The sequence below is a fragment of the Delphinus delphis genome, chromosome 14 (assembly GCF_949987515.2).
Source record: "Delphinus delphis chromosome 14, mDelDel1.2, whole genome shotgun sequence".
Lineage (NCBI taxonomy): Eukaryota > Metazoa > Chordata > Mammalia > Artiodactyla > Delphinidae > Delphinus > Delphinus delphis.
Genome location: NC_082696.1, coordinates 7,766,681 through 7,792,402, shown reverse-complemented (window position 1 = coordinate 7,792,402; position 25,722 = coordinate 7,766,681). Strand labels below are relative to the sequence as shown.

At 52.0% G+C, this 25,722-nt stretch overlaps 1 protein-coding gene across 4 annotated transcripts in view; it reads left to right on the top strand.

Annotated features, from left to right (window-relative positions):
* The first annotated feature begins 6,329 nt into the window (after positions 1 to 6,329).
* The window catches only part of LOC132436802 (solute carrier family 22 member 1), a 33,330-nt gene continuing 13,937 nt past the window's right edge, over positions 6,330 to 25,722 (top strand). For 3 of the 4 annotated variants that reach the window (XR_009521889.1, XM_069541356.1, XM_060029685.2), the window contains exons 1-7: positions 6,330 to 6,834; positions 11,657 to 11,760; positions 17,230 to 17,384; positions 19,762 to 19,930; positions 21,108 to 21,222; positions 21,460 to 21,566; positions 25,125 to 25,339. Coding sequence is in view for 3 of the 4 variants with exons in the window: in XM_069541356.1 (XP_069397457.1) it covers positions 6,424 to 6,834; positions 11,657 to 11,760; positions 17,230 to 17,384; positions 19,762 to 19,930; positions 21,108 to 21,222; positions 21,460 to 21,566; positions 25,125 to 25,339 (1,276 nt within the window). In the remaining variant the exon portion in view is untranslated. The remainder of the gene's footprint in view (positions 6,835 to 11,656; positions 11,761 to 17,229; positions 17,385 to 19,761; positions 19,931 to 21,107; positions 21,223 to 21,459; positions 21,567 to 25,124; positions 25,340 to 25,722) is intronic. The other variant, XM_060029686.1, reaches the window with a different exon arrangement.

Genomic DNA, 25,722 nt, shown 5'->3' with positions numbered 1-25,722 from the left:
GGCCAGGCTGCCCTACGTGACCTTTCCCTACTTTTCATGCCCATCATGGCCCACGCCAGTTGCCTTTCCTGGAATTTCCTGAAAACACTATGCAGAAGATCCATGCAGACAATCCTGAAAGTCTTTCAGGCCAGGTACCATGAGAGATGCTAGCACACCTCCTGAGTCACGATGCAGGTTACAGTCGTGCCCACAGGTGCAGGGCCCTGGGGTGGTAGCTGGTACGGATACACCTTTAACTGTGTGCCAGGCAGTTGACAGATACCAACTCATCTAGTCCTCACCTCATGGCAACCCTGTGGAGTGGATACTCCTGATATCCCATTTTGCAGATGGAAAACTGAGGCCCTGAGGGTTAGGCAGTCAGTCTAAGGTCACAGCTGGTGAACGACGGAGATGGCATTTGAACCAAGTGTTTCTGGCTCAGGATTTGCGCCCTTAACTGCCTGTGTATAGTAGCCCCTCAGAGGCCAGTTCACGGGTGGGAATGAGGCTGGAGGAGGCCGGTGGTTTGGTTGTGAAGGGAGGGGTCAGGCTTGGCGTTGGCATTGCATCCAAGTAGCTCCTGCAAGTTAGTTACTTAGCTTGGCTTCTCAGGTGAGGAGAGAGTGCTTCCTGCTTTACCGGGTTAGCATGGAGACTGAGAAGTAACAGCTGGTGCTTGGTCCGCCCTCAGTGCATCAGCGTTGTTCTTGGTGGCAGAGAAGGGCCCACAGACTGGGGCTTCAACAACAGAAATTAATTTTCTCACAGTCCTGGAGGCTGGAAGTCTGAGGTCAAGGTGGTGGCAGGGCTGGTTCCTCCTGAGGCCTCTCTCCTTGGCTTGCAGACGGCCGCCTTCCTCCGGGTATTCACATGGTCGCCCTGCCCTCTGTGTGTGTCTGTGTCCTAATCTCCTGTATATAAATAAGAAACTCTATGTATAAGTTTAGGGCGCAACCTACTGACCTCATTTTAACTTGATTACCTCTTTAAAGACCCTGTTTCCAAATTCTGAAGTACTGGGGTTAGGGCTTCAGCATGTGAGTTTGGGGTGAGGGAGAGCACAGTTCAACCCCTAACTGGGAACAGAAGCTACAGTCCACTCAGGAGGTGGGGAACACAGATGCTTTTCAGGCCAGGCTTCTGGGAACCTCTGAACACCCCTTAGGGGCACCCCTACGTGTGTACACACATACACACACAGTGCTGGCACACCCGTAAAATTAGATCCAGTCATAAATGTAAGAACTGTTTCTTGAATGCTTTCTATCTGCTGGGCACAGTGGAGCTTGGCAGTTGTGAGCAAAATAGAGGTTTCTGAGTCCCATGGTCCTGAGTCTCTTCCTTTAACTGTCTTTTCTTTTTTAAATTTAATTTAATTTTTTTTTTTTTTTTTTGGCCCCATGGCGCGCGGGATCTTAGTTCCCTGACCAGGGATTGAACCCATGCCCCCTGCAATGGAATCAAGGAGTCCTAACCACTGGACTGCCAGGGAATTCCCTTAACTGTCTCTTCCTTTTTTCTGTTTTGGATTTTCACCAGAGACCAGTCTGGGAAATGCATGTCATCCAAGAGGGGGAAGTTGTGCATTTGTGCACAGCCAAGAGGAGTCATCGGACTCCCTCCCCTGCTGTCATAACAACAGCTCACCCCGACCCAAGGCCTGAGCTTTAAGTCCATCTGCTGTGTCCCACCTGAGTTGGTTCGGCCCACAAGCTAAGCATGGGGTTTATGTTTTTAAATGGTCGAAAAAAATTAAAAGAAGAAGAATATTACGTGACACATGAGAATTGGATGAAACTGAAATTTCCATGTGCCGAAATGAAGCTCTATGGGGAGCTGGGCGCACGTGTTCATTTACGTCTCATCCAGGGCTGTGTTAGCGCTTGGACTGAAGGGGAGCAGCTGCAGAGACCAGACGGCCCAGAAAGGCCACTACGCCCAGGCATTTACCGCGGGGGCCCTTTACAGAAAAGCTTACCTCCCGCCCCAGGCTTTCTGATCCGCATAGCCACGCCACGGGGTGGGGCAGGTGCAGACCCATTTTGCAGTCGTGAGGATTAAGGCTTAGAAGATGAATAGCGTACAGCTTGGTGCTGATGGAGGCAGGCTTTGAACAGGCTCGCTGACTCCAAAGCCCCTCTCCCATGTGCTGTCCACACGCTCTTTGGACGTGGCCCGGTTCACAGCAGCCCCAGACTAGTTCCCTCGGTTAAGGGCAAGCCAGTCCTTCCAGATGCTCAGGCCAAACGCCTGGTACCTCTGGACCCCTCCCTTGCTCTCATACCCACACCCAGTCCGTCAGCAAATCCTTTCCTCTCTACCTTCAGTCATATCCTGAGTTTGCTTCTTTCCATCCCGGCCTCTTGCTCAGGCTCAGACTGTCTCCGGGGGCCCACAGGGTAAAGCCCCAGTCCCGGCGGGGCCTGCAGAGCCCTGTGCCCTGGCCCATGGCCCCTCCGGCGTCCGTCCTTTTGCTCCCTACGCTGGCTCTCCGGCAGTCCTGCTGGCCTCCTCGCTAAGCCCGCTGGGCCCCTGCTCTTGCCGGCCCCTCTCTCTGGAACACTCTTCCTCCATCCACAGGGCTTGCCCTCCTCCCTCCCTCAAGGCTCACATCACCTCTGAGAGGCCATCCCTGACCGCTGGTTCTGCGGTCACAGCCCGCACCTTCCTGCTTAAGACCTTCTCCGTCGCTCTTCCCACCTACTATGATACAGTCTAGCATGTCCCTTGCTGAGTACAGACCTCTGCTCTGAGGTGTTTGTTTCTTCGTTCACTGCTGCGTCCTCAGTGCCCAGAGCAGAGCCTGGCAGACAGTAGGCACTCTACTTTGTGCAGTGGGGGAGTGAGTGGGTCCCTTTGTGGGGACAGGGCGGTGGGTAGTTGAGGGCTGAGCGGCTTCCCTTGGACAAGGCTTCCACACAGTGTCTCGAGGCTAGCCCGCCCTGGAATGTTGGATCCTCATCAGGAATAGAACCGAACCGGCTCCTGCCTGCACTCGTGGGCTAGCCCACGTCCCAGGAACCCCAGCCTCAGTGGTGGTGTCTGTGCGCACCCGGCCCTCTGAGCTCTGGAGGTGGGGAGGGTAAGTAGGGATTTAATAATGCCCTGCTGCCTGTGTCCTGGGACAGGTGAGGACAGGAAGACTGTCATGGGCAGCGGAGGCAGATGCAGGCCATGGGGAGGACAGCCCCGGTCCCTGGAGGACAAGGTAGAGGCCGAGGACGCCTCTGCTTTGTCCTCTGGTTGAGGCCTGGGTGGGAACATCCTTCCTGGCAGCCTTCTGTGTCAGTGGCTTGGGTGCAGGCAGAGCAGAACCGTCGGAGCTGGCCGCCGGCTTTGGGGAGGAGCCTGGGGTGTGAGGGACAGTCCGTGCCCCTAAGAAAGGCTGGGCCTTTGATGGCCAGGCTGGAGCCTCACGGCGGCCTCCCGTGCTGCTCCCACGCTTCTGGCCGTTTCCGTGCTTCTTGGTGTAGTTAACACCTGTCCCCTAATGGCCTTACTGAGCGGTGCTGCTTTGGAAGAAGGTGCCGGGGTCAGGGGCTGAGAGGAGAGGTCTGCTCCACCAGGACGGTCCCCTCCTGACAGCACGGAGAGGGAAACAGCGACCCTGGGGTTCGGTGGCGGGGCAGCGGCGGCCCACCCCGTCCCCGCCCCACTGCAGCACAGCCCGGGGGGCGGGGGATGCCCAGTGGCGGCAGGTCAGGAGCTCCAGGGCCGGGATCGCAGGGTGGCAGGCAGGCCCGTTCTCCCACAGCCCTTCTGGAAAGTCAGCCCGGTCGTGGTGGAATCACGCCACTGTGAGGGTCACCTGAACCTCGGGAGCCCTAGTGGCCGGGTTTTCACCTGCAGATCTGGGCTTGCCCCTAGCGCCTCCTCCTTCTCTGTTTTCCCGGAGGGGATCCCGGCCTCTCTTCTTACCTCTGAGGCCTCAGGAGGTCCCAAGGCCTGGGGTGAACAGTCCTGAAACGAAAGAAGCATATTTGCGTGAAATCTGTGTTTCGTTGGCCGTTGGGCAAGTTGAGTGGCAGCGTAAGAGTCCTGGAAACTTGGTCGCTGGTCACTGGCCCTGGGGCTTTCGAGCCAGCAGCGTGACAGTGGACAAGGGACTGACCTCTGGGGCCTTGGTTTCTTGTCTCTAACACGTGGGTAACTCGAGGGTTCTCGCAAGATCACGTAAATATCAAGATCAGCGAGGAGCCTGGCCGTCACCCGAGGGGCCAGTGAGGACGGCGGCGCCGGCCTTTCCCAGCTGGCACTTACCCACGGGCCTTGTCGCTTCTGCCCTCTGCGATCTGAGCCCAGGAGGACCCGGCCACCCCGATGTGAGCCTGGACCAGGGGCTGGGAGACCGGGGGAGGGAGTGATGCAGGGCAAGGGGAGGGCCTCCCTGTTCTCCGGTCCAAGAGGAAAACAGAGCTCCCAGGCCACGGAGAGCCGGAGGGCGCTCTCTCCCCGGAGAAAAGTGGGCAGTGGTGTCGGCCTGGCCGGGGAGGCGGGGGCAGGGAGGGTCCTGCTTCCTCCCCAGGTTGTGTTGGGGGCAGGATCGCACCCTGGCTGCTTCCCAAGCCGAGGACTCGTGTCAGGGGAGCCCGTGCATTTGGGGCTGGCTGTGTTAGAAAAACCCAGTCGCTTCCTCCCAGAACCCAGCTCTCCCTTCTCCAGGGAGTCCCCTTCACTCCTCACACAGGACACTTCACTTTTGGTCACCAAATGTGGGGTGTTTGCCCCACGCCAAGCACTTCTCTGCAATACCAGCTGAGTGTCCCACAGTGTAGCCCAATTCTGACGCCATCTACCTGGAGAGAGCGTCAAACCCTGCAGGTTAAGGGCTCGGACCCATGACACTGCCCCTGCACCTCAGATGCCAATCACTGTTAGGTGCCCAGGTTACCCACACGTCTGTCCGACTTAGCCGTAAATCAGGGTCCCATGACCTCTTCCCCCTTTGGATTCAAGTGATTTGCTAGAGCGGCTCAGAGAAGACAGGGAAACATGGATTTGGTCACCAGTTTATTAGAGGATGTGGTGAAGGATCGGAGGACAGCCGCAAGAGGAGATACACAGGAGAGGTCGGGGAGGCTCCCAGTGCAGGAGTTGCTGTCCCCGTGGGGCTGGGGTGTGCGGGTGTGTTCGCTCCGAACCCTGGTTACTGAGATTCTAATGGACACTTCTCATGTCGTCAGCACAAACCCCAGTTTCAGCCCTTCTCCCCGCTCAAGAGAATGGGGGCAGGGCTGGAAGTTCCAAGTCTCTAACCACGGCTTGGTCTTTCCTGTGGCCAGGAGCCATCCAGGAGCACACCTGGGGCCACCTCGCTGAGCGGAAGACACTCCTATGGCTAGGAAATGTCAAGGGTTTCAGGGGCCCCGTGCCAGGAACAGGGCGGGTGGGGGGAGACCAAGATATAGTTTCTATTATCTAACTCAGCACCTGGCCTGGGCGTGCCGAGGCCCTGCCTTGGGGAGGTTTGCCCCCAGCACTCTTCCTTCCCTCCCCAGCAGTGAGCGCTCAGTCCAGGTGAGGGGGGGTGGTTTGCAGAGCTGCAGCTCCCTGAGGCGGGCTGTATTACCAGGCCAGCTGGTGGCCAGCTCCCATTGTCCACGGAGTGAAGAGGCGGGAGTCCCAGGAACGAGACGGTGCACGGGCAGCCCCTGCATCTGTTATCTGTCCCTCCTGTGTGCACAGGGAGGGACCTGGCCTGAAGGTCCGGGCTGAGCTGGGGGGGAGGGGGAGGTGTTTTCTGCCTGGGGCTCTTTGAGGTCTTCTATCAGCACCTCTGGCCGGGGCCATGGAGGTCTGTGCCCAGACGGCCCCGTTGACCCTCTTTCCTGGAGATTCAGGGTGCAGTCCAGCAGCCGGGAGCCTGCCTGGGGACGCAGTGAAGCTGGGTGAAGTCCCACGTGGGTCCCAGAGAACACGGTCGTCCTACGCTGGGACAAGGAGGTAGGGAGACGGGTCTGTCTGGAGGGCTTGGCTCTCCCATCACCCCAGCCAGACCCTCACTCCACCCTGCATCAGATGCCAATCACAAGTAGTAGGTCCTGTAGCTGTGCCCGGTGGCCAGCTGCTGTCTTTGGTTTATCTCGGTGATAAAGAGTTTTAAAGTAGGTAATCCCTTTGGAAGAGAGTGCGGGGAGGCTCGCGGCGCCCTTGCTCACTGCTCTTGCTCTGTGAACTCCAACTCGACAGAATTAGGCCCTCAGCCCAGGGGACTCCCTGGCCCAGCAAACAATTTGGCCCGTCATCCTCCCGCCCTTGCCTGAAACCTGTACCGCAGGGTGAAAGATTATTTCCAGTTGGTTGGCTTCCAGGGCTGTTACGCTTAGACAGCAAGTTGATTTCAGACCAGCCCACTGCACAGAAACCTACATGAGACCCTGACCCTGGGCCCTGCGGCCGAAGAGGTCCGGTCAGAGCCATGAGGGTGGTGCTCCAGCCATGCTCACCGTGGACGACGCTCTGGAGCAGGTCGGGGAGTTTGGCTGGTTCCAGAAGCAAGCCTTCCTGGCGCTATGCCTGCTCTCTGCCGCCTTCGCCCCCATCTACGTGGGCATCGTCTTCCTGGCCTTCACCCCGGACCACCGCTGCCGGAGCCCCGGGGTGCCCGAGCTGAGCCGTCGATGCGGCTGGAGCCTGGCCGAGGAGCTCAACTACACGGTGCCGGGCCCCGGGCCCGAGGGCCAGGCCTTCCCCCGCCAGTGCCGCCGCTATGAGGTGGACTGGAACCAGAGCGCCCTCGGCTGCGTGGACCCGCTGGCCGGCCTGGCCGCCAACAGCAGCCTCCTGCCTCTGGGCCCCTGTCGGCACGGCTGGGTGTACGACACGCCCGGCTCCTCCGTCGTGACCGAGGTACGCGCAGGCCCTGCGCTGGGCTGAGCCTGTGGGTTTCAGGGCCAGGGAGGAAATAGATGACGAAGACTACAAGGTTCAGCTTCACGGCAGGAAAGAGGGAGCGGGGCTGTGTTCCCTGAACTGTAGCATCAGCAGGCTCCAGGCTGGGCACTCGGGATTCTTCCCTTGTTTAATCCTGCACAGACTCTGGGTGTTAAAGGAAGAAACTGAGGAGAGACCATCGAGAGCCAGGCCGAGCTGGGTTGTTTGAGCGCGGGTCTCTGGGGAGACCGGGGCTCCTCTTCTCTCTGCCCCGCTGGCTCCTCGGCAGGCCTGCGGAATTCACCTGGGGTCTAGCTTCCCCACTATTAGAATTGTGAAGCGCCCCCCCCCCCCCCGCCCCCGCTGCATTCAAGAGCCATGGACACGTGACAGCTAGACACTGGCCTCCTAGCTGGGTGGAAGCTGCCCTGCAGTCAGACAGAATCCCAGCCTTGCCCCGGATTGGCTGAGCGAAACTGAGTAGGTTACTCAACCTCTCTGAGCCTTAGTTTCCTCATCAGTAAACCAGCGATGACAATGCCCTGCCCTCACAGGGGTCAGCATGAAGGTGTTGACCAGACAAGCCGAGCTACACTGGGTGTCCCACGGACGGCCCACGGGGGAGGGAGATGGCGGCAAAGGCTTTGCCTGCACAGTTTAATGAGTTATCTGAGCGTTTTCTTTGTGAATATTTTAGTAAAAAGGCACCAGGCTTTTTTTCCTTCACAGACCCTTTGGAAAGCGTTGTACCGTGACAAGCGTGGGCACTGGGAATCTAGAAACAGACCAGGACGGGGAAGTATTGTTCTCTGTGTCTGCAGTATACTCTGCTTGGAAAGGGTCAGATGCAAGAATTCATCCACTCAGTCCTCCATCTGTTCATTCAGTAAACGTATTCCGAGCTTTTCCTCTGTTCGGGCACTGGGTGTGATGCCAGGAGGGAGACAGAGAAGAAACCTATGAGGTTTAAGGAATTTGCAGTCTCCAGGGAGTGAGGGACAGATGGCAGTGGTGAGAATAAGACCGGCATCCCAGACCATGTGTGGGAGATGCGGAGGGGCCAGTGGGCTCTAAGGATGGGGATCTTAGCTACTGAGCTGATCATGGGGGTCTTCCAGGAGGAGGTGGCATTTTTTAAAAAATTGAAGTATAGTTAATGTACAATGTTGTGTTAGTTTCAGGTGTACAGCAAAGTGATTCAGGTATACATACCTACATATCTATTTTTTTTCAGATTCTTTTTCCTTTAAGGTTATTACAAAATATTGAGTATAGTTCCCTGTGCTAGACAGTAGGTCCTTAGGAGGTAGCATTTGAATGGAGCCTCGGGTGGTATTTTGAGCAGCAAGGAGGGGGAACAGAGTGGGCGGGGAAGCGTGAGCCAAAGCTCAGGGGAGAGGGAGCCGGTGCTACATTCGGACAGCAACGAGCTGTTAAATTGATTGGAATCCAGGGTCCAGTAGAGGAGTCCCAGGGGAGAATGGTGGTACCAGCTCACCTTCAGGCCAGAGCACTGAGTCCTTACGCAGGTCACCAGATGAAATACAGGACGCCCGTTAAATTTGAATTTCAGGTCAACAGCGAACACTTTTTCAGGATAATTAAGTCCCAGGTATTGCACAACATTTGCTACAATTGTTGTGCAATACCTGGGAATACAACCGAGGCTGAGAATGCAAATACTGCAGGGGGCATCCTTATACTAAAACAAGAGTTGTTTATCTGAAATTCCAATTCAACGGGGCACCATGTATTTTTTTTTTTTTCTCTAAATCTGGCCACCCTGCCTTTGTGCCAAACAAGGGAGCTTGCCGGTCAGGCAGAGGACAAAGACCGTCCTCGCTGGACCTTGGGGATGGTCCAGGCGCTGGTGGGCGTGGGGCTGGGGGCTTCGTCAGGCGGGGAGAGCCTGAGGAGGCTGAGACATGAGTCCCGGTGGGACTGTCAACCAACATGGTTGTCACAGGAATGAAAAGAAGAACCGATTTAAGAGACACAGGCCCGGCAGGGGCTGGGGGCCAATTTGCCAGAGGGCTCTGGCTGGGAAGGAAGGGGAACCGAGCTCCTGAAAACTGAGGCTAGAACACAGGGCAGCGGCAGTCTGTGCAGGTGTGGGAGCCTGGCCAGGTGGTGGCCTGAGCGGGGCCGTGGACTTGGAGAGGAGGGGACACAGAAACGATTGGCCAACCGTGGGCTTCCAGTTGCCCTACGATCCAGCGTTGGGGAGGCCTGGGAGGGCGAGCTGAGGGGCTGTAGGGTAGAGCTCATCTGGGGACCTGCGGAGTGTGAGGGCCGGTGGGACCCGGCTGGAGGCGATGAAAGGCCATGAGAGCGCGGGCCTTGAGGTCAGCAGCGGGAGCACAATTTCTCCTGGAAGGAGTGGGCTTCCCTCTAACTCTCCCTTCCCACTGCCTCAAAACCCCTTTTGCCCCCCTTCTCATCCAAAGCTGAAGCTTAATTTGGGGAGAATTCACCTTTGTTGTTCATTTCTGCAGAAATAATCTTTAACTTGGCCTTGCCTTGGACATTGGAACCGGCTTAAGGGAGGACGATGAGGCGACCTGTTTGAATACCCGGCTCCGCTACCCCCCTCGTCCTGGGGACGGAGGTCAGGGTCCATCTGGGGCAGGAATGTGCTGTTTCCAACCTCGCCTGATCCCAGGGATCACCTGGATTCTGACCCATATCTGCTGAGACAGAGTCCACGGGAACCTGTATTCTAACGAGGACGCTGGGCGATTCTGTGCTCGGGCGAGCTTGGTGGATACCATGCTCTCTGTAGGTTGTATTCCCACCACACTTCCTGGTCCCAGTGAAATTCCAGCAGGGACAGTGACCCGGCCTAGGACACCCCATCCTGCACTCCCCCTGTGCAGCCCCAGGCTTTCCCCAGGGGCCAGGCTTGTCTTCCTGGTGGCACAGAAGTGTCTGGGGGCAGTGGCAGGGTTTGGGAGCACAGGGCCAGGCAGGCTCACGAGCCTTGCAGATGCCTCCAGACCGAGACCCTCAGCGCAGCTGGGGGCAGAGTCCTCAGGGAAGGTGGAGTTAGCAGGGAAGGCCGGGTGCCCCTTCCTTGAGCTCCGTGAACACTCTGGCTTCTGCACGCCCCCGGGGAAGGATGATACCCAGGGCATTTCAGGAGGGGTGGCAGGGACATCTTACAAAGATGCTGACTGCAAAGAGTAGAACAAACCCAGGGCAAAAAAAACGGTGGCCTGCGGCTTTGGTGAAATCTAGAATGCACAGAAAGTTGTCTTGGGCGGAGTGGGCGGAGGCTGCAAAGAGGCAGCTGCAGGTGCAGGCCTGGGACAGCTAGATAACACCCAGGAGTGGCCTCCCCCGCATTCTGCTGACAGGGACCAGGCGGCAGGAAAGCCAAAGATCTGCAGGAGGAGCTTCCTGGCGAGGGCGTTTTCAGCTGAATTTTAAAGGGAATAAACACCTGGACTGGCAGAGAACGGGAGCTACTGGTATCTCATCCTGTCTCTCAGATCTGAGCTACTCTTGCGAGCAGACAGCGGGCTCTGGGCATGAGACAGATGGTAGCGCGAGCTCAGTATTAGTTTCTGAAAGTCCAGTGGTAGCAAGGAGTTTTACCTGTGTTTTCTTAACAGCGCTCATGACGGAGCCCCGGGACCAGGAAAAGGGCATGGCTCGTGTAGGCAACTTCAGATCTTTAAAGGTGGTGGGTACAAAGCCTCCACTGAGAAAGTTAAATGGTTTACTATCTACCAAACCATGTGCACATGATCTGTCCCTGCAGTGCCTGCACTAGCTCTGTGACGGCGACAGGACGGGCACCACACACCTATCAGACTGGGAAACTGGGAGACTAAGGCCCAAAGTTGCTAAGTGATCTCCCTGCATCACACCCCACAGTGTCGCCTGGTGGGGCGGAACCATGACTCCAAAGTGTCCCTGGACACCACCCAGCTGGTGCTGTGCCAGGAATGGGGAGGCGAGGGCCCCGGCTGCTACCCCGCAGCCCCTCTCGCGTCCCTGGGGCGCCGTCCTGCTTTCTGCACCGCTGAGCTCTAAGCGGTGATGCTCCCGCATTCGGGCCTCCCAGCTTGCCCAGGCGTGTGGGCATCACCACGCGTGTGCCAGGCATGGAGGGAACCCCGCACACACCAGTGTCCTTCCCCAAGGAACCCGCTCCTGCCTCTGCCTAGGTCTTTCCCCCTCAATCCCTCCCTCTGAGTCTCCTGCCACCCCTGGGTCCCCCTCACCCCACTCCCTGCACACTGTGCAGCACACAGGCTGCTCCCTAGAAGCTCCCACCGCCGGGCCTGTGTGTCTTTGCTCAGCGATTCTCGTGTTGACACTCACAGCTCCATCAGTCATGACCAATTTACATAATTATGGGTAGAATTTACATAATTAAACATATAATTAATATGTACTTAATGAAGGGCCTTGACCAACTCTGGAAAACATTTATTTTACCACATTTATGTCTTTGGATAATTACTTTGCTGTATTTCCTTTAGAAACCTTCCCTTTTGGCCATGCTGTCTTTTGATAGCTGTCAGCGGCACTTGACAACAGCCTCTTTAGTGTATATTGAGGGTAAAGCCACGATAAGTATATTAGGCATATAATGACATTGATTGAGATTCACCAGAAACCTTGAATTTGTCTTATGAAAATGTGGTGAAGAGAAAAAGGTGTGAAGCACCTGGGGGATCCCACATTTTGTGTTGTACGTTTACATTGTCCGGAGGGAGGAGGGAAGGTGTAGTTTGACTTACAAACGGTCTTGTGTTTTCGGCCCCTCCGACCGCGGTGTGACCCGCAGTTTAACCTGGTGTGCGATGACTCTTGGAAGGTGGACCTCTTTCAGTCCTGTGTGAATGTGGGCTTCTTCCTGGGCTCTCTGGGCGCCGGCTACATTGCAGACAGGTACGTAAAGGCCGATCCGACTAAACAGCACCAACACCATGGAGAGAATGGACTTTAGGGGCCAATGGCGGGATAACGTGGCCAGTGGGAATCTTTGCAGAAGTTGAGGGAGACAAGACATGACAGCGAGTGCTTTGGACTTTGTGGGGCAGCAGGACGGAGGCAGGTGGGGATTTAGGATGGGTTTCAGAGGTTGAAACTGCACGCAGAGTGTATAGCTGGGGTGTGGGGCTGAGAGGAAGGGGGACAAAGCCACTGTTTATGCTTCTAGCAGATGGGTGGAGGCGGGCAGGGCCATTTTTTGAGATGGGACAGAACAGGTTAGGGACAGCCTCGGTTGCTGCTTTTTGGGGTGAAGCGGGTGGGAGCAAGCAAGAGTTCTGCTTGGGGCTTCCCTGGTGGCGCAGTGGTTGAGAGTCCGCCTGCCGATGCAGGGGACACGGGTTCGTGCCCCGGTCTGGGAAGATCCCACATGCCGCGGAGCGGCTGGGCCCGTGAACCATGGCCGCTGGGCCTGCGCGTCCGGAGCCTGTGCTCCGCAACGGGAGAGGCCACGACAGTGAGAGGCCCGCGTACCACAAAAAAAAAAAAAAAAAAAAGAGCTCTGTCTTGGAAGTGGTAAGATTGGAGATGTGTTCAGGGTAGCCTGTGAGACAGAGAAGAGCTGCCAAGTAGGCAGCTGGATTATGAGGTTTGGGCTAGAGTTAAATACTTGGGATTTGTCACCGGCAATTGGTATTTAAAGCTATAAACGATGTCTGAGATAAGCGAGGAGAGGGCATATGGAGAGAAGAGCCACATGTAGGAGTTGGTGGGCAATGGCAGTGTCAGTGGAAGGTTGAAGGTAAGTGAGAGATGAGAGAGTGGATTTTTGTGTGTGGACGACTCTTCCCCACACACCCCCCACCCCGTATTTCCTTAAAGCACCCCGTGTTTCCTTAATTTCATCTTTACATGTGGGAAGAAGTTGGAGTGAATTTTTCAGTCACAATAGATTAGAATATTTTTAGCATTTATTTATTTATTTTCAGGAGTAGATAATTTTCATGTATGAGTTTAAAAAATATATATTTGTTTTGTTTCTTAAATTCCACATATGGGTGAGATCACATGGTATATGTCTTTCTCTGTCTGACTACTTTCACTTAACATAATACCCTCTACGTCCATCTATGTTGTCACAAATTTATTCTTTTCTATGGTTGAGTAATATTGCATTATTTTATATATATATATATATATATATATATATATATATACATATACACACACACACACACCAAATCTTTATTCATTCATCCATTGATGGACATTTAGGTTGCTTCCATATATTGGCTATTGTAAATAATGCTGCCATAAACATAGAGGTGCAGATATCTTTTTGAATTAGTGTTTTTATTTTCTTTGGAAAAATACCCAGATGTGGAACTGTTGGATTGTATGGTAGTTCCATTTTAAATTTTTGGAAGAAACTCCACACTGTTTTCCATAGTGGCTGCATCAATTTACATTCCCACCAACAGTGTACTAAGGTTCCCTTTTCTCCACATCCTTGTCAACACTTGTTATTTATTGTCTTTTTGATAATAGCCATTCTGATAGGTGTGAGGTGATATCTTGTAGTTTTGATTTGCATTTCCCTGATGATTAGTGATGTTGAGCATCTCTTCATGTGTTTGTTGGCCATCTGTATGTCTTCATTGGAACAATGTCTATTCAGATCCTCTGACCATTTTAAAATCTGGTTGTTTGTTTTTTTGATATTGAGTTGTATGAGCTCTTTATATATTTTGGATATTAACCACTTATCAGCTATATTGTTTGCAAATATCTTCTTCCATTCTGTAGACAGCCTTTTCATTTTGTTGATAGTTTCTTTTGCTGTGCAAAAGCTTTTTAGTTTGATGGAGTACCATTTGTTTGTTTTTGCTTTTGTTTTCCTTGCCTGAGGAGACATATCCAAAAAATATTGCTAAGACTGATGTCAAAGAGCCTACTGCCTATGTTTGCTTCCAGGAGTTTTGTAGTTTCAGGTCTTACATTTAAGTCATTAATTCATTTTGAGTTTATTTTTGTATATAGTGTGAGAAAGTAGTCTAGTTTGATTCTTTTGCATGTAGCTCTCCAGTTTTTCCACCATCAGTTATTGAGGAGGCTGTCTTTTTCTTATTGTATATTCTTGTCCCCTTTTTCATAGATTAATTGACATATAAGTGTGGGCTTTTTTCTGGACTCTCTATTCTGTTCCACTGATCTATGTGCCTGTTTTTGTGCCAGTACCATAGTGTTTTGATTACAGTGGCTTTGTAGTATATTTTGAAATCAGGGAGCCTGATACCTCCAGCTTTGTTCTTCTTTCTCAAGATGGTTTTGGCTATTTGGAGTCTTTTGTGTTTCCATACAAATTTTAGAATTATTTGTTCTACTTACATGAAAAATGTCATTGGTATTCTATGGTATTGTATTGTATTGAATTCAATACATTGTATTGAATCTGTAGATTGCCTTGAATGAAGTATAGTCATTTTAACAATATTAATTCTTCCAATCCATGAGCATAGTATATCTTTCCATTTTTTTGTATTGTCTTCAATGTTTTCATCAATGTCTTATAGTTTTCTGAGTACACATCTTTTACTTCCTTGGTTAGATTTATTCCTAGGTATTTTATTTTTTTTTTGATGCAATTATAAATGGGATTGTTTCCTTAATTTCTCATTCTGATAGTTTGTCATTACTGTATAAAAATGCAACAGATTTCTGTAAATTAATTTTGTAGCCTGTAACTGCTGAATTCATTGATTAGTTCTAATAGTTTTTTTGGTGGCATCTTTAGTATTTTCTACATATAGTATGTCTTCTGCAGTGACTGTTTTACTTCTTCTGTTGGATTCCTTTCTTCTTTCTTTTCTTTCTTTCTTTCTTTCTTTCTTTCTTTCTTTCTCTTTTCTTTCTTTCTTTTTTTGTCTGATTGCTGTGGCTAGGACTTTCAATATCATGTTGAGTAAAAATGGTGAGAGTAGATATCCTTGTCTTGTTCCTGATCTTAGAGGAATTTCTTTCAGCTTTTCACCACTGAGTATGATGTTGGCTGTGTGTTTGTCATATATGGCCTTTATTATGTTGAGGTATGTTCCCTCTATGCTTACTTTCTGGAGAGTTCTCCATTATAAATGGAGGTTGAATTTTGTCAAAAGCCTTTTCTGTAACTATTGAGATGATCGTATGGTTTTTATTCTTCAATTTGTTAACGTGGTGTATCACATTGATTGATTTGCAGATATAGAACCATCCTTGTATCTCTGAGATAAATCCTGCTTGATCATGGTGTATGAATTTTTTTAATGTATTGTTGTATTTGGTTTACTAATATTTTTTTGAAAACTTTTGCATCTATGTTCATCAGTGATATCGGCCTGTCATTTTCTCTTTTTGTGGTGTCTTTGACTGATTTCAGTATCAGGGTGATGCTGGCCTCTTAGAATGAGCTTGGAAGCATTCCTTTCTCTTCAATTTTCTGGAATAGTTTGAACAGGATAGGTGTTAACTCTTCTTTAAACGTTTGGTAGAATTCACCTGTGAAGCTGTCTGGTCCTGGGTTTTTGTTTGTTGGGAAATTTTTTAAAAAATTACTGAGTCCATTTCATTACTGGTAATTGGTCTGTTCATATTTTCTATTTCTTCCTGATTCAGCCTTGAGAGATTGTATATTTCTAGAAGTTTATCCATTTCTTCCAGGTTGTTCATTTTTTTGGTGTATAATGATTCATAGTAATCTCTTATGATCCTTTGTATTTCTGTGGTGTCAGTTGTAACTTCTTTTTCATTTCTGATTTTATTAATTTGAGCCCTCTGTCTCTTTTTCTTGATGAGTCTGGCTAAAGATTTATCAATTTTGTTTATCTTTTCAAAGAACCTGCTCTTAGTTTCATTGACTTTTTCTATTGTTTTCTTAGTCTCTATTACACTTATTTCTGCTCTGATCTTTATAATTTCTTTCCTTCTACTAACTTGGGTTTTATCTGTTCTTCTTTTTCTAGTTCCTTTAGGTGTAAGGTTAGGTTGTTTATTTGAGATTTTTCTTGTTTCCTGAGGTAGGCTTGTATCACTATAAACTTCCCTCTTAAAACTCTTTTTGCTGCATCCCATAGGTTTTAGATCATTGCATAGATGACTCTTTAAAACAAGATGGCTGTGAAGGAAATGTGGAAGTGGAGAGGTGAAGGGTCCAGGAAGATGAGAACAATATCATGGAGAGAGCAAGGAACCAAAGGGGCTCAGTCAAGGGCTGGACCCAAGTGCAGTGGGTGAGGCTGCCTTTGGGAGGAGACACAGGAGAAAATGGATGCTGGTACTATTATGTCTGAACATTCTTGGGTAAGAAGATGTGGGCTTCAGACAAGAAGTGTCTCTATATAGAAGTTTGAGGCAAGAAGACATGGAGTAGATAAATGAAGTAGACATGCTGGAAGCCAGGAAGGAGGATGACAGGGAAAGGCAGAGGGCTTGCTGGGCCTGGTGGGGAGAGATCCTGGGTGTGGGCAAGTTCAATGTAACCACATAAGAGGTTGGTCCCTTCCTTCCTTGCCTTACTGCCAGAGAATGTGGGATAAGATTTAAAAGATCGAATCAATAAAGCACAATTATGGGATGAAGTTTTAGCAAATAATTTGCCCATTTTATTCATGAAAAAGGAAGGGAAAAATGCTTTTCAATAGTTATCCTATTAGGGGCTTTCCTGGTGGTGCAGTGATTAAGAATCCACCTGCCAATACAGGGGACATGGGTTTGAGCCCTGGTCTGGGAAGATCCCACATGCCGCGGAGCAACTAAGCCTGTGCGCCACAACTACTGAGCCTGCGCTCTAGAGCCCGTGCTCCACAACAAGAGAAGCCACCGCAATGTGAGGCCCACACACTGCAACAAAGAGTAGCCCTCGCTCACAGCACCTAGAGAAAGCCCACACGCAGGAACAAAGACCCAACGCAGCCAAAAATAAATAAAATAAAATAAATAAATTTATTAAAAAATATTTATACTATTAGAACTGAAGGTTTTCCCAGAAAAACTAGTATGACCATCGATAAGACTAACTATGTGGGGGAAAAGCCTGGCTTCTGGTGCACCCTGTTAATAATAATACAGTCTGTTAAATACAAAGGTAATGAGAGGAGATGAGCCTGAGAAGCAGGAGAGTCAGTGAGGGAGGCCACTCATCCTTGACTGAGATGCTATGTTGCTGAGAGCGCTCAGGATTCCTCTTCAGTGTGGCTTAATGAACCCCGCAAGAGCCGCTGGTCGCTGTTCACTGAGGATGGACAAGGTCAGGCTTTGAGGAGGGGCAGTGATCAACGGACTGCATGGTCCCTCAGAAAAACTGTCTTGTCTCCCACGAGAGACACTTGCTGTCCCATCGTCCCTGTGAATACTCAATACTCACCTCACCTCGCTGTCTCCTTGCCTCTGAAGGTTTGGCCGTAAAGTATGCCTCTTGGCCACCACCCTCATCAGCGCCATCTTGGGCGTCCTGACGGCCGTTGCTCCAGACTACACGTCCCTGCTGCTCTTCCGCCTGGGGCAGGGGCTGGTCAGCAAGGGCAGCTGGACGGCTGGTTACACCTTGAGTAAGCACCTGCTGGCCTGAGGTTTCCACACACTGTAAGGAGCCACGGAAGTCAGGTGGGGGGGTAGAATGGGATGAAGCCGAATGTGGAGGTGGGTTTTTTGGGGGAAGAGGATGTTTGCAGGGTCTAGAGAAAGGGTGGTCATTCCAGCTGTAGTTGTTGTCTGCGTGACTAGGGCTGGGCATGCTGTCAGGATGGCCTCCTTCTCTCTCTCTCTTGCACGCTCTCTTTCTTTCTGTTTGAGAGACACTTATATAACCACTTTCATAAATCAGTGTTTCCTATCAACTAATCCATTTGGGAAAAGAAGATCACATGTGATGTGGTTACAACGATGGGGGTGTGCAGGAAGGGGAGGCAGGTGGGAGAGTATTTTAACATTTTAAATAGGAAAGAACCAGCATCTTTCAAAGTAAATACAACAAACTCAACTGGTTTGAAGGACAGTAAACAGGAGAGAAGACATAGAGGAAATAAAAGAAGAGAGAAACATAATGATTTTTAAAAATGAAGTGCAAAGCAATGTAATTCTATATACTATTTTTTTTTTTCAAATTTTCTCTGAAGGGTAAGAATAGAAAACGAAAAATACTTCCTTAGAAGAAGGTAGTATAAGAACCATCTGTGCTTCCCTCGGCCAGTTTTGGGGCACGTCAGACAGCAGTGAGGATAACCCACATTTCTGCCATGTCTTGCCATCTCTGAAGATGAAGTCCTATGGCTTGGCATCCTGAGAAATAGTTCACTAGAGCCAAGAAAAATCATATTCCTCCCTTGAGAAACCATGAACATGCCGGTTAAGTGTAGTGAGTTCAGCACATATTTAGTGAGAGCCCAGCCACCTATAGGCTGAACGTGCACTACTTGGCCCATGGTGAAGAGGATTAATTTTGAGGTCAAAGCTACACCCAACACGGACCGGCTGTGTGGTCTTACAGACAAGTTCCATAACCTCTCCGTGCCTCAGGCTCCTCCGCATGGGAATGACAAGGCTGTGAGGTAGATGAGGTGCCCCAGGCTGTGAGGTAGACGAGGTGCCCCAGGTGTAGCTTAGAGGGAAGCCCACCCCAGACTCCTCCCTGCAGCGCGCGCACCTGCTGCCACTTGGCAGGCAGGGGGCGAGATGGGGTGCCAAGAGAGATAAGGCCCCTGTCCTCCCTCAAGGAGCTCAAAGGCTAGAGAGAAAGGGAGACCCACCGGGAACCCCATTTACCCGCGGTGGAGCGAGAGCTACCCCTGGCCTCGTTCTTCCCGCAGCTGTCCCCGCTTGCTGTGGGCCACACACCCCCTGGTCCCGTGCGCGTGGCTCCTGCGCAGTCCCCTGTATTGACTCCTCTTCTGCTCCCCGACCCCTCAATGTGGCAGGACCCAGGAGACTGTGCTCCCCCATCCCCCAGTCTGTCCCACCTGTGCCCCCCTCCCCAGCCCTGCTGTCCCCTTTACTTTCAAAATCCCTCCGGAAGCCCATCATCTCACTCCTCTGCTGTCTCCACGGCTCCCAGACACCAGCGTCACCTCACCTCCACGGTGGTCTCCCTGTGGCACCTACAGGCAGCAGCACAGTGAGCCTTTAATAGATGTGGGATCGCGTCACCCCTGTGCCGTGGCGGCTCTGCGTTTCCCGCAGTGGAAGCCAATGTTCTCGGCAAGCCTATGAGGCCCCCCAGGAGGGCGCATTGCCCCACTGACGGGGTCCTCGTCCACAGGGCCACCGCGCTGCTGTTTCCTCTGCCTGGAACTCGCTTCGCCCTTCTGTGTTCGGCTAAACTCCCTCAACTCTTGCAAGTCTTGGCTCAAATGTCATGCACGAGCTCCACCCCACTGCTCTCTGAAAATCTGCACCGCCTCCACCCTGGACTCTCCTGAATCCCCTCGGGCCATCTACCTTCTCTCTCCGCACAGCGCGCAGCGCGTTATGCCCCGGCTGTGACTTCTCGCTTGTGTGTGTCGTCCACTATCTCTCACGAGAATGCGGGCTTAGGAGGGCAGGACTCTGCCGACTGAGCTCACGATACATCCAAACACCCACAACACGCCCAGGTCCCTGGCGGGCACTCAAAGACCGTCGTGAAATTAACGAGCGCTCCCGGAGGTCGTGGAAAATAGTCCAGCTCGGCCTGGAGCCGATGGGAGGAAGGCTCCGGGGAAGAGAGCCCGGCAGACTGAATCCTGCCGCGTGAAAAGGAGAACTCCAAACGGCAGATGGGGGGTTTGCAGAAGGGGCGGCTGCAGGAGAGCCGGGACAAAAGGACCTCGTGGGGAGGAGACGGAAGGGCGTTTGGGGAAGGACCCCCGGAGGCGCACGGAGGAGGCGGGGGCGCGCCGCCCTGGCTTCTCTCCTCGGTGGAGCCCAGCAGTGACGCTTCTCCTGTTTCAGTCACAGAATTCGTGGGCTTGGGCTACAGAAGAACGGTGGCGATCCTCTACCAGGTGGCGTTCACGGTGGGGCTCGTGCTGCTCTCCGGGCTGGCCTACGCGGTCCCTCACTGGCGCTGGCTGCAGCTGGCCGTGTCTCTGCCCACCTTCCTCCTCCCGCTGTGCTACTGGTACTGTGTCCTCGCGGGGACCCCGTCTTCCCGGCGGCCAGGGCGGCCCTACCCGCAGGCCTGGGGCTTACAGCCATCTGTGCCGTTTGGGGAGCTCTGTCACATTCCCCCGGGGGCGCTGCCCTCAAATAGAGCTTCTTTCAACTCGCGTCCCCAAGATAGAGGCTGGGATGCTACGAGTCAGACAGAAGGGCGCCGAGTCACAAAGGAGGCATCTGCTGTCTGTTGAGTGAAGGAAGGGATGAAATGACCTTTGGGGAGTGTGCACATTAAACTGTTAGGAACAAAACCCGTTCAAGTGAGCTGTTAATCTTCTTAGCTGTCAGCCCTTGGCAGGGTGAAGCGAGGGGCAACTAGACAGCTGAGTTTTTATTGTGGGGGAGGGAAGCGGGGGTCGGTGGGGGGGGTTCGTGGTAGCAGAGAGCTTTGTGGAGAGAACGATCGCGTCCATGCAGCTTTTGTCACCGTTTTGCTGAGGGCAGATCTTTTCCGTGGGAGGCATCGAGTCCACCCAGTTTCTCAAAACTGCGGCTCTAAGTACACTCCCGTCCAGGAAGAGCCTGCTCCCTCCTTGTCAGTGTGAAACAAGGGGCCCTCCAGTGACGGGACCCCCTGGCTGAGTCCCGATGGCCGGGCTGGGTGAGACTATACCTGTGTGTTTTCAGATGACCAGAGATTCCCAATCTTTGACTTTATAACATCCCTGTCCCATTTGAAATAAACACCATGGTGTACTTGATGCTAAAAAAAAAATGACTGTAGTTTATTTTGTTTTGGAAATATTTTGAGACATGTTCCACAGCCCCTGTCTTACGAGGAGGCAGCGGCTGTATCGCAAGGGGTAGGGCATGTGGAGCATGTATCATGTGTGAGAGATTTCCTGGGGTGGGGAGAAGGGCTGCTGGCTTCCAGGAGAGCATGGGACCCCCGCCCCGCCGGATGAAGGCTACATAGGAAGCGATGGTTCTCTTCTGGTCCGTCAATCCTAGCAGGTGGCACTAAGAGCACGAGTGACTCACAGAGCTCCTGTGTGGGCTCTGGGCCAGCACACAGTGGCCCCAGATGCTCGTCCACCAGACGCTTGAGGAATCACAGTCCCAGCGTGAGCCCCTGATCGGGGCTTAACATCAGATGAGCTCCGCAGAAAACGAGACGTCGTGATGATGTGTGTCCACAGGTTTGTGCCCGAGTCTCCCCGATGGCTGTTGTCGCAAAAGAGAAACACTCAAGCAGTAAAGATAATGGACCACATAGCCCAGAAGAATGGGAAATTGCCTCCTGTCGACCTCAAGGTGACAGCCCAGCAGAGGGTTTCTCCCGTCACTGAACTTTGGGTTGCATTTATCACTTAGAGCATGCCTGTGGGGCTGCCTTGGGAGGCAAGAGGGCACTGGTGACATTTGGGGTGATGGGTGTGGCGGGCAGCCATGCGAGGACCGACCTCGGGGCGGGGGCCGGGAAAGGGGGCCCTGATGGCGTTTCCTGCTCACGGCAGCTTGGGTGCAGCTGACGCCCTGACTCCTTCCTAGATGCTGTCTCTCAAAGAGGATGTCACTGAAAAGCTGAGCCCCTCGTTTGTAGACCTGTTCCGCACACCGCACCTGAGGAAGCACACCTTCATCCTGATGTACCTGTGGTAAGGGCCCTTTCCGACGCCTGTCCCCAGATGGAACTGGTGGGCTTACCTGCATACCCGGGTACAAGTTAAAGACAGTGGAACAACTCAGGTGGAAAAAGAGAAGCATGAAAAGGAATTTCCAGATGGTTTTCCAGTGGTCAGAGAGCCCTTAAAAAGACACCTGATTTCTCCCTTGAGGATTGCATAGTAGAGGAAGGGCCTCATTTTAGTAAGAAGAAATTCTTACGTAGGAGAGGTCAACAGTAAGCTGGACGGAGGGTTCTCAAGGTTGCCTCAAATCCCACACATCTCATCTTTGGGGAGTAGCCGAGTCTTGACATAGCGTCAGAAGGTGGATGAGATGTCAGTGGCTCTTGGTGCTTTCACGGAGGAAGAGCCCTTCCTCGCATCTAAGACCTTTATAGACCCCGATGAGAGTATCAGTGCTTTTTTTCACCCCCCAATTAGGAAACTCACATCCACATCCAGATTCACCCATGTACCCCCGGCACACCCCCGGGGCTGCATCCACCTCCCAGGTAGCTACCTGGAGACGGGGTCTCCGCGCTCTTCCCTCAAGGGGCGCCGGGTCAGCTCCCGACATCAGGGCTTTCTCCTCAGCACGAGGGAGGTTGTTCAGTTACTCCCCGAATGCCGGGACTGAGTAGCTGCACCCTGGGCTTCCCTTCCACTGGAGTCGCTCTGCTGCCCTGCCCTTGTGTGCCCTCCCATGAAATCAGGGTTCCAACTAAGAGGGCAGCCCCTGGCACCCTCAGTAATTATTTGCTGAAGGTGGAATGAATGACCACTGTTCCATAGAGTCCATCCCAGGTTCCTTAGATGCCAGGCTAACCTGACCCTGTCCCGGCAGCCCCGGTCACCGTGTCTCCAGGCAGGCCCAGGAGTCCTGTGCCCGCTATGTGATGGGCCTCTGCAAACACCCCGGGTGCCTGGTGCATTTCTCATGATGCTCAGTATTCGACTCAGCAATGTCTCTTCGGTGTGGAGGCCCGGGACGCTGCAGATAGGAAGGCTTGCTCCCCTCCTATATTACTCCACGGCCCACTCCCATCCCCTAAGCACTCCTGTCAAGGTGGCGGTTTTGTCCCCTCTGCTGTCTTACGCCCCTCCACGCAATCCTTGGGCAGATTCTGCTCTGTCTTGAAAATATACTGAGACTCTGCCATTCCCCGTCACCTGCTCTCTCAGGTCCCCCTGGGAGTGTCGTGATCTCTCGTCCCTGTTGTTGCGGTAGCCTCCTCGCTGGTGGTCTGCCCCCACTCCTGTCCCCCCAGGAACTGCCCACAAAGCAGGCAAAGGTCATGGCCCGGGTCACCCCCTCGTCCACATCCTCACCGGCTTCCTAGTCCACCGAGAAGAAAACCAGATTCCTTGCTACAAGGCCTCACGCGCCCTGGCCCCTGGACCCCTTCTCCTGCTGTCCCCTCCCCTCCCCTCCGCCCCCCCTCCACTCCATTCATCACAGCATCTCGGAAGGGGTGCCCATCACTTCCTGGCTGTGTGACTGTCAGGCAGCTTCGTGATCTCTGTGACTCAGTTTCCTCATCAGCCAGTGGATATAATGATAGGACCTACTCACAGGCCTGTTGGAAGAATTAATGAGATAATATGTATAAAGGGCTTATGCCTGACAACTACAAATTGCTGTTTGTTTTAATGTGTGCATGCAATTCGTGGGTCCTGCCAAAAGATGGCAGCCCTGCACATTTGTTAACTGTTGCTAGTTTTTTGTTTGTTTTTTGGGGGTTTTTTTGGACAGAAAATTCAGGGTTCTCCATTCCTTTCTCTTGCATCAGTCTCTTTGTGGGTTAAAGGTGACCATTCCCATTTAACTGGCTAAGCTAACCAGCATGGAGGACCCTACCGGGCTCATCTTAACTCACTGAGTTGCTGCCAGGGCCTTCCTTCTTGTATTCTTTTATTTTTTTAATTTACATTTAAAAAATATTTATTTATTTGGCTGCGTCGGGTCTTAGTTGTGGCACACAGGATCTTTGTTACAGCATGCAGGATAAGTGGGCTCAGTAGCTGTGGCGCGTGGGCTTAGTTGCCCTGCAGCATGTGGGATCTCAGTTCCCTGATCAGGGATCGAACCTGCGTCCTCTGCACTGGAAGCCGGATTCTTAACCACTGGACCACCAGGGAAGTCCTCTTGTATTCTTGACCCTTTGGTTCAACCAAGAATAATTTAGGACTAGAAACAAAAGCACCCCATGCTTCTCTGGGTGCAGCTTTATAAAACCAGGGGGTATAGTAATGAGAAACATACGCTGTGATCTCAGTTTTGGAGCTGATGGGCAATTGGCATTTCTATAAGAAAATAATTTCTTATCCACCTAAATCTCTTCTCACAGTGTAAATACAGTCGACCCCCCATATCTGCAGGTTCTGCCTCTGGGCATTCAACCAACTGCAGATCAAAAATATCCGAAAAAAATTCCAGAAAGTCCCCAAAAGCAAAACTTGAATTTGCTGCATGCTAGCAACTATTTACATAGCATTTACATTATATTAGGTATAATAAGTTATTAGAGATGATTTCAAGTATACGGGAGGATGTGCATAAGCTCTATGCAAATACTACGCCAACTTATACAAGGGTCTCGAGCATCCTTGGATTTTGGTATCCCGGGGGCTCCTGGAACCAATCCCCAAAGGATAGTGAGGAACAGCTGTACCAGTAGAATCATTCAAAGTTCCAAAATTATGTAGTTTGACCAAAAGTGACACATGGGACTCTCTGAATTCCCCCCTGAGTGGGAGTGGCTGTGCTGGTCCCCATCGGTCTGTGTGCCATTTTCTATGACACTGCTGTTCTTTCCTCCAATATGGATGAAGGGGTCGTGCAGCGGGAAATGAGGTAAAAAGAGTAAGGGAATAGTGCCTGTTAAAGATGGTGTGATGTGTGGAGGGAGGACCACTGTGGAGCTGGAAAGACTTGGCCGACTTCTCCACCCTGGTGTGCTCTGGCTCCTTGCCCTTGGAGAGACAACAATGACAGCAGTAAAATCTCATCTTCACTGAGTGCCCACTCTGTGCCCGGAACTATACTGAGCACGTCTTGTCCATTACCTCAATGAATTCTCAAGACAACCCAAATTCACAGCTGAAGGAATTGAGGCACAGAGAGGTTAGTTAACTTACTTAAGACCACACAGCTCATACAGCAGTCTGATTCCTGAAACTGCTCACTCACCACTGCCTTCTCCTGCCCTTCCCCTTGGAGGCCGTTGGAGCATCTGATGAGGTAGGGCATATGCAGTGCTCAGGGCAGGGCCAGCACCCAGGTGCGCGGTAAACAGTAGCTACCATTGTTTGCCATTTCTCGAAAACGGGAACCTATCCTGTAAGTCACACCCTCCCATAAATTGTGAAAGGAGGGTCTCATCGAGGGCCCCTCAAGGGCCCCTTTCTTGATTTTGATCCCCCTCTTCTCATATCGCTCTAGAACATTCTACACCCAGCTCACGGTGTCCTTTATCCTCCCAGCCAGAATCCTAAATCTCCCCTCCTCCGGGGAGCTTGCCTTTGACCCGGCCTCTCCTCCCTGCTCAGGCTCACCAGCTCCGTGCTCTACCAGGGCCTCATCATGCACATGGGCGTCACCGGCGGGAACCTCTATCTGGATTTCTTCTACTCGGCTCTGGTCGAATTCCCGGCGGCCTTCATCATCCTCGTCACCATCGAGCGCTTCGGCTGCCTCTACCCGCTGGCTGGGTCCAATCTGGTGGTGGGGGCAGCCTGCTTCCTCATGATCTTTATCTCACACGGTGAGTGGTCCACTTTCATCATCTTCCGGGTCATTGAATTGTGGGAATGGTGTGTTAACTCTTTCATAAGCCTCTGGAACAGACACAAAGACAAGGCATTACCCGAGTCTAGAATCATTTTTTAAAACATTTACGTTGAGGTATAACATACGTACAATGAGCCCATTATAAGTGTTCAAGCCAGTGAATTTTTACATAAGTGTATGTCTGGGCACCACGACCTACAAAAAGATAAAGAACATTGCCAACATCTCGGAAGGTTTCCTCACCCTCCTTGACCGTCAGTATTCACCACCCCTGCGTGGGTCACCACTACCCTGGTCTCTGCCACTGCAGATTAATGTTGACTGTTCTTGAACTTCATACAAACGGAACCATACCAC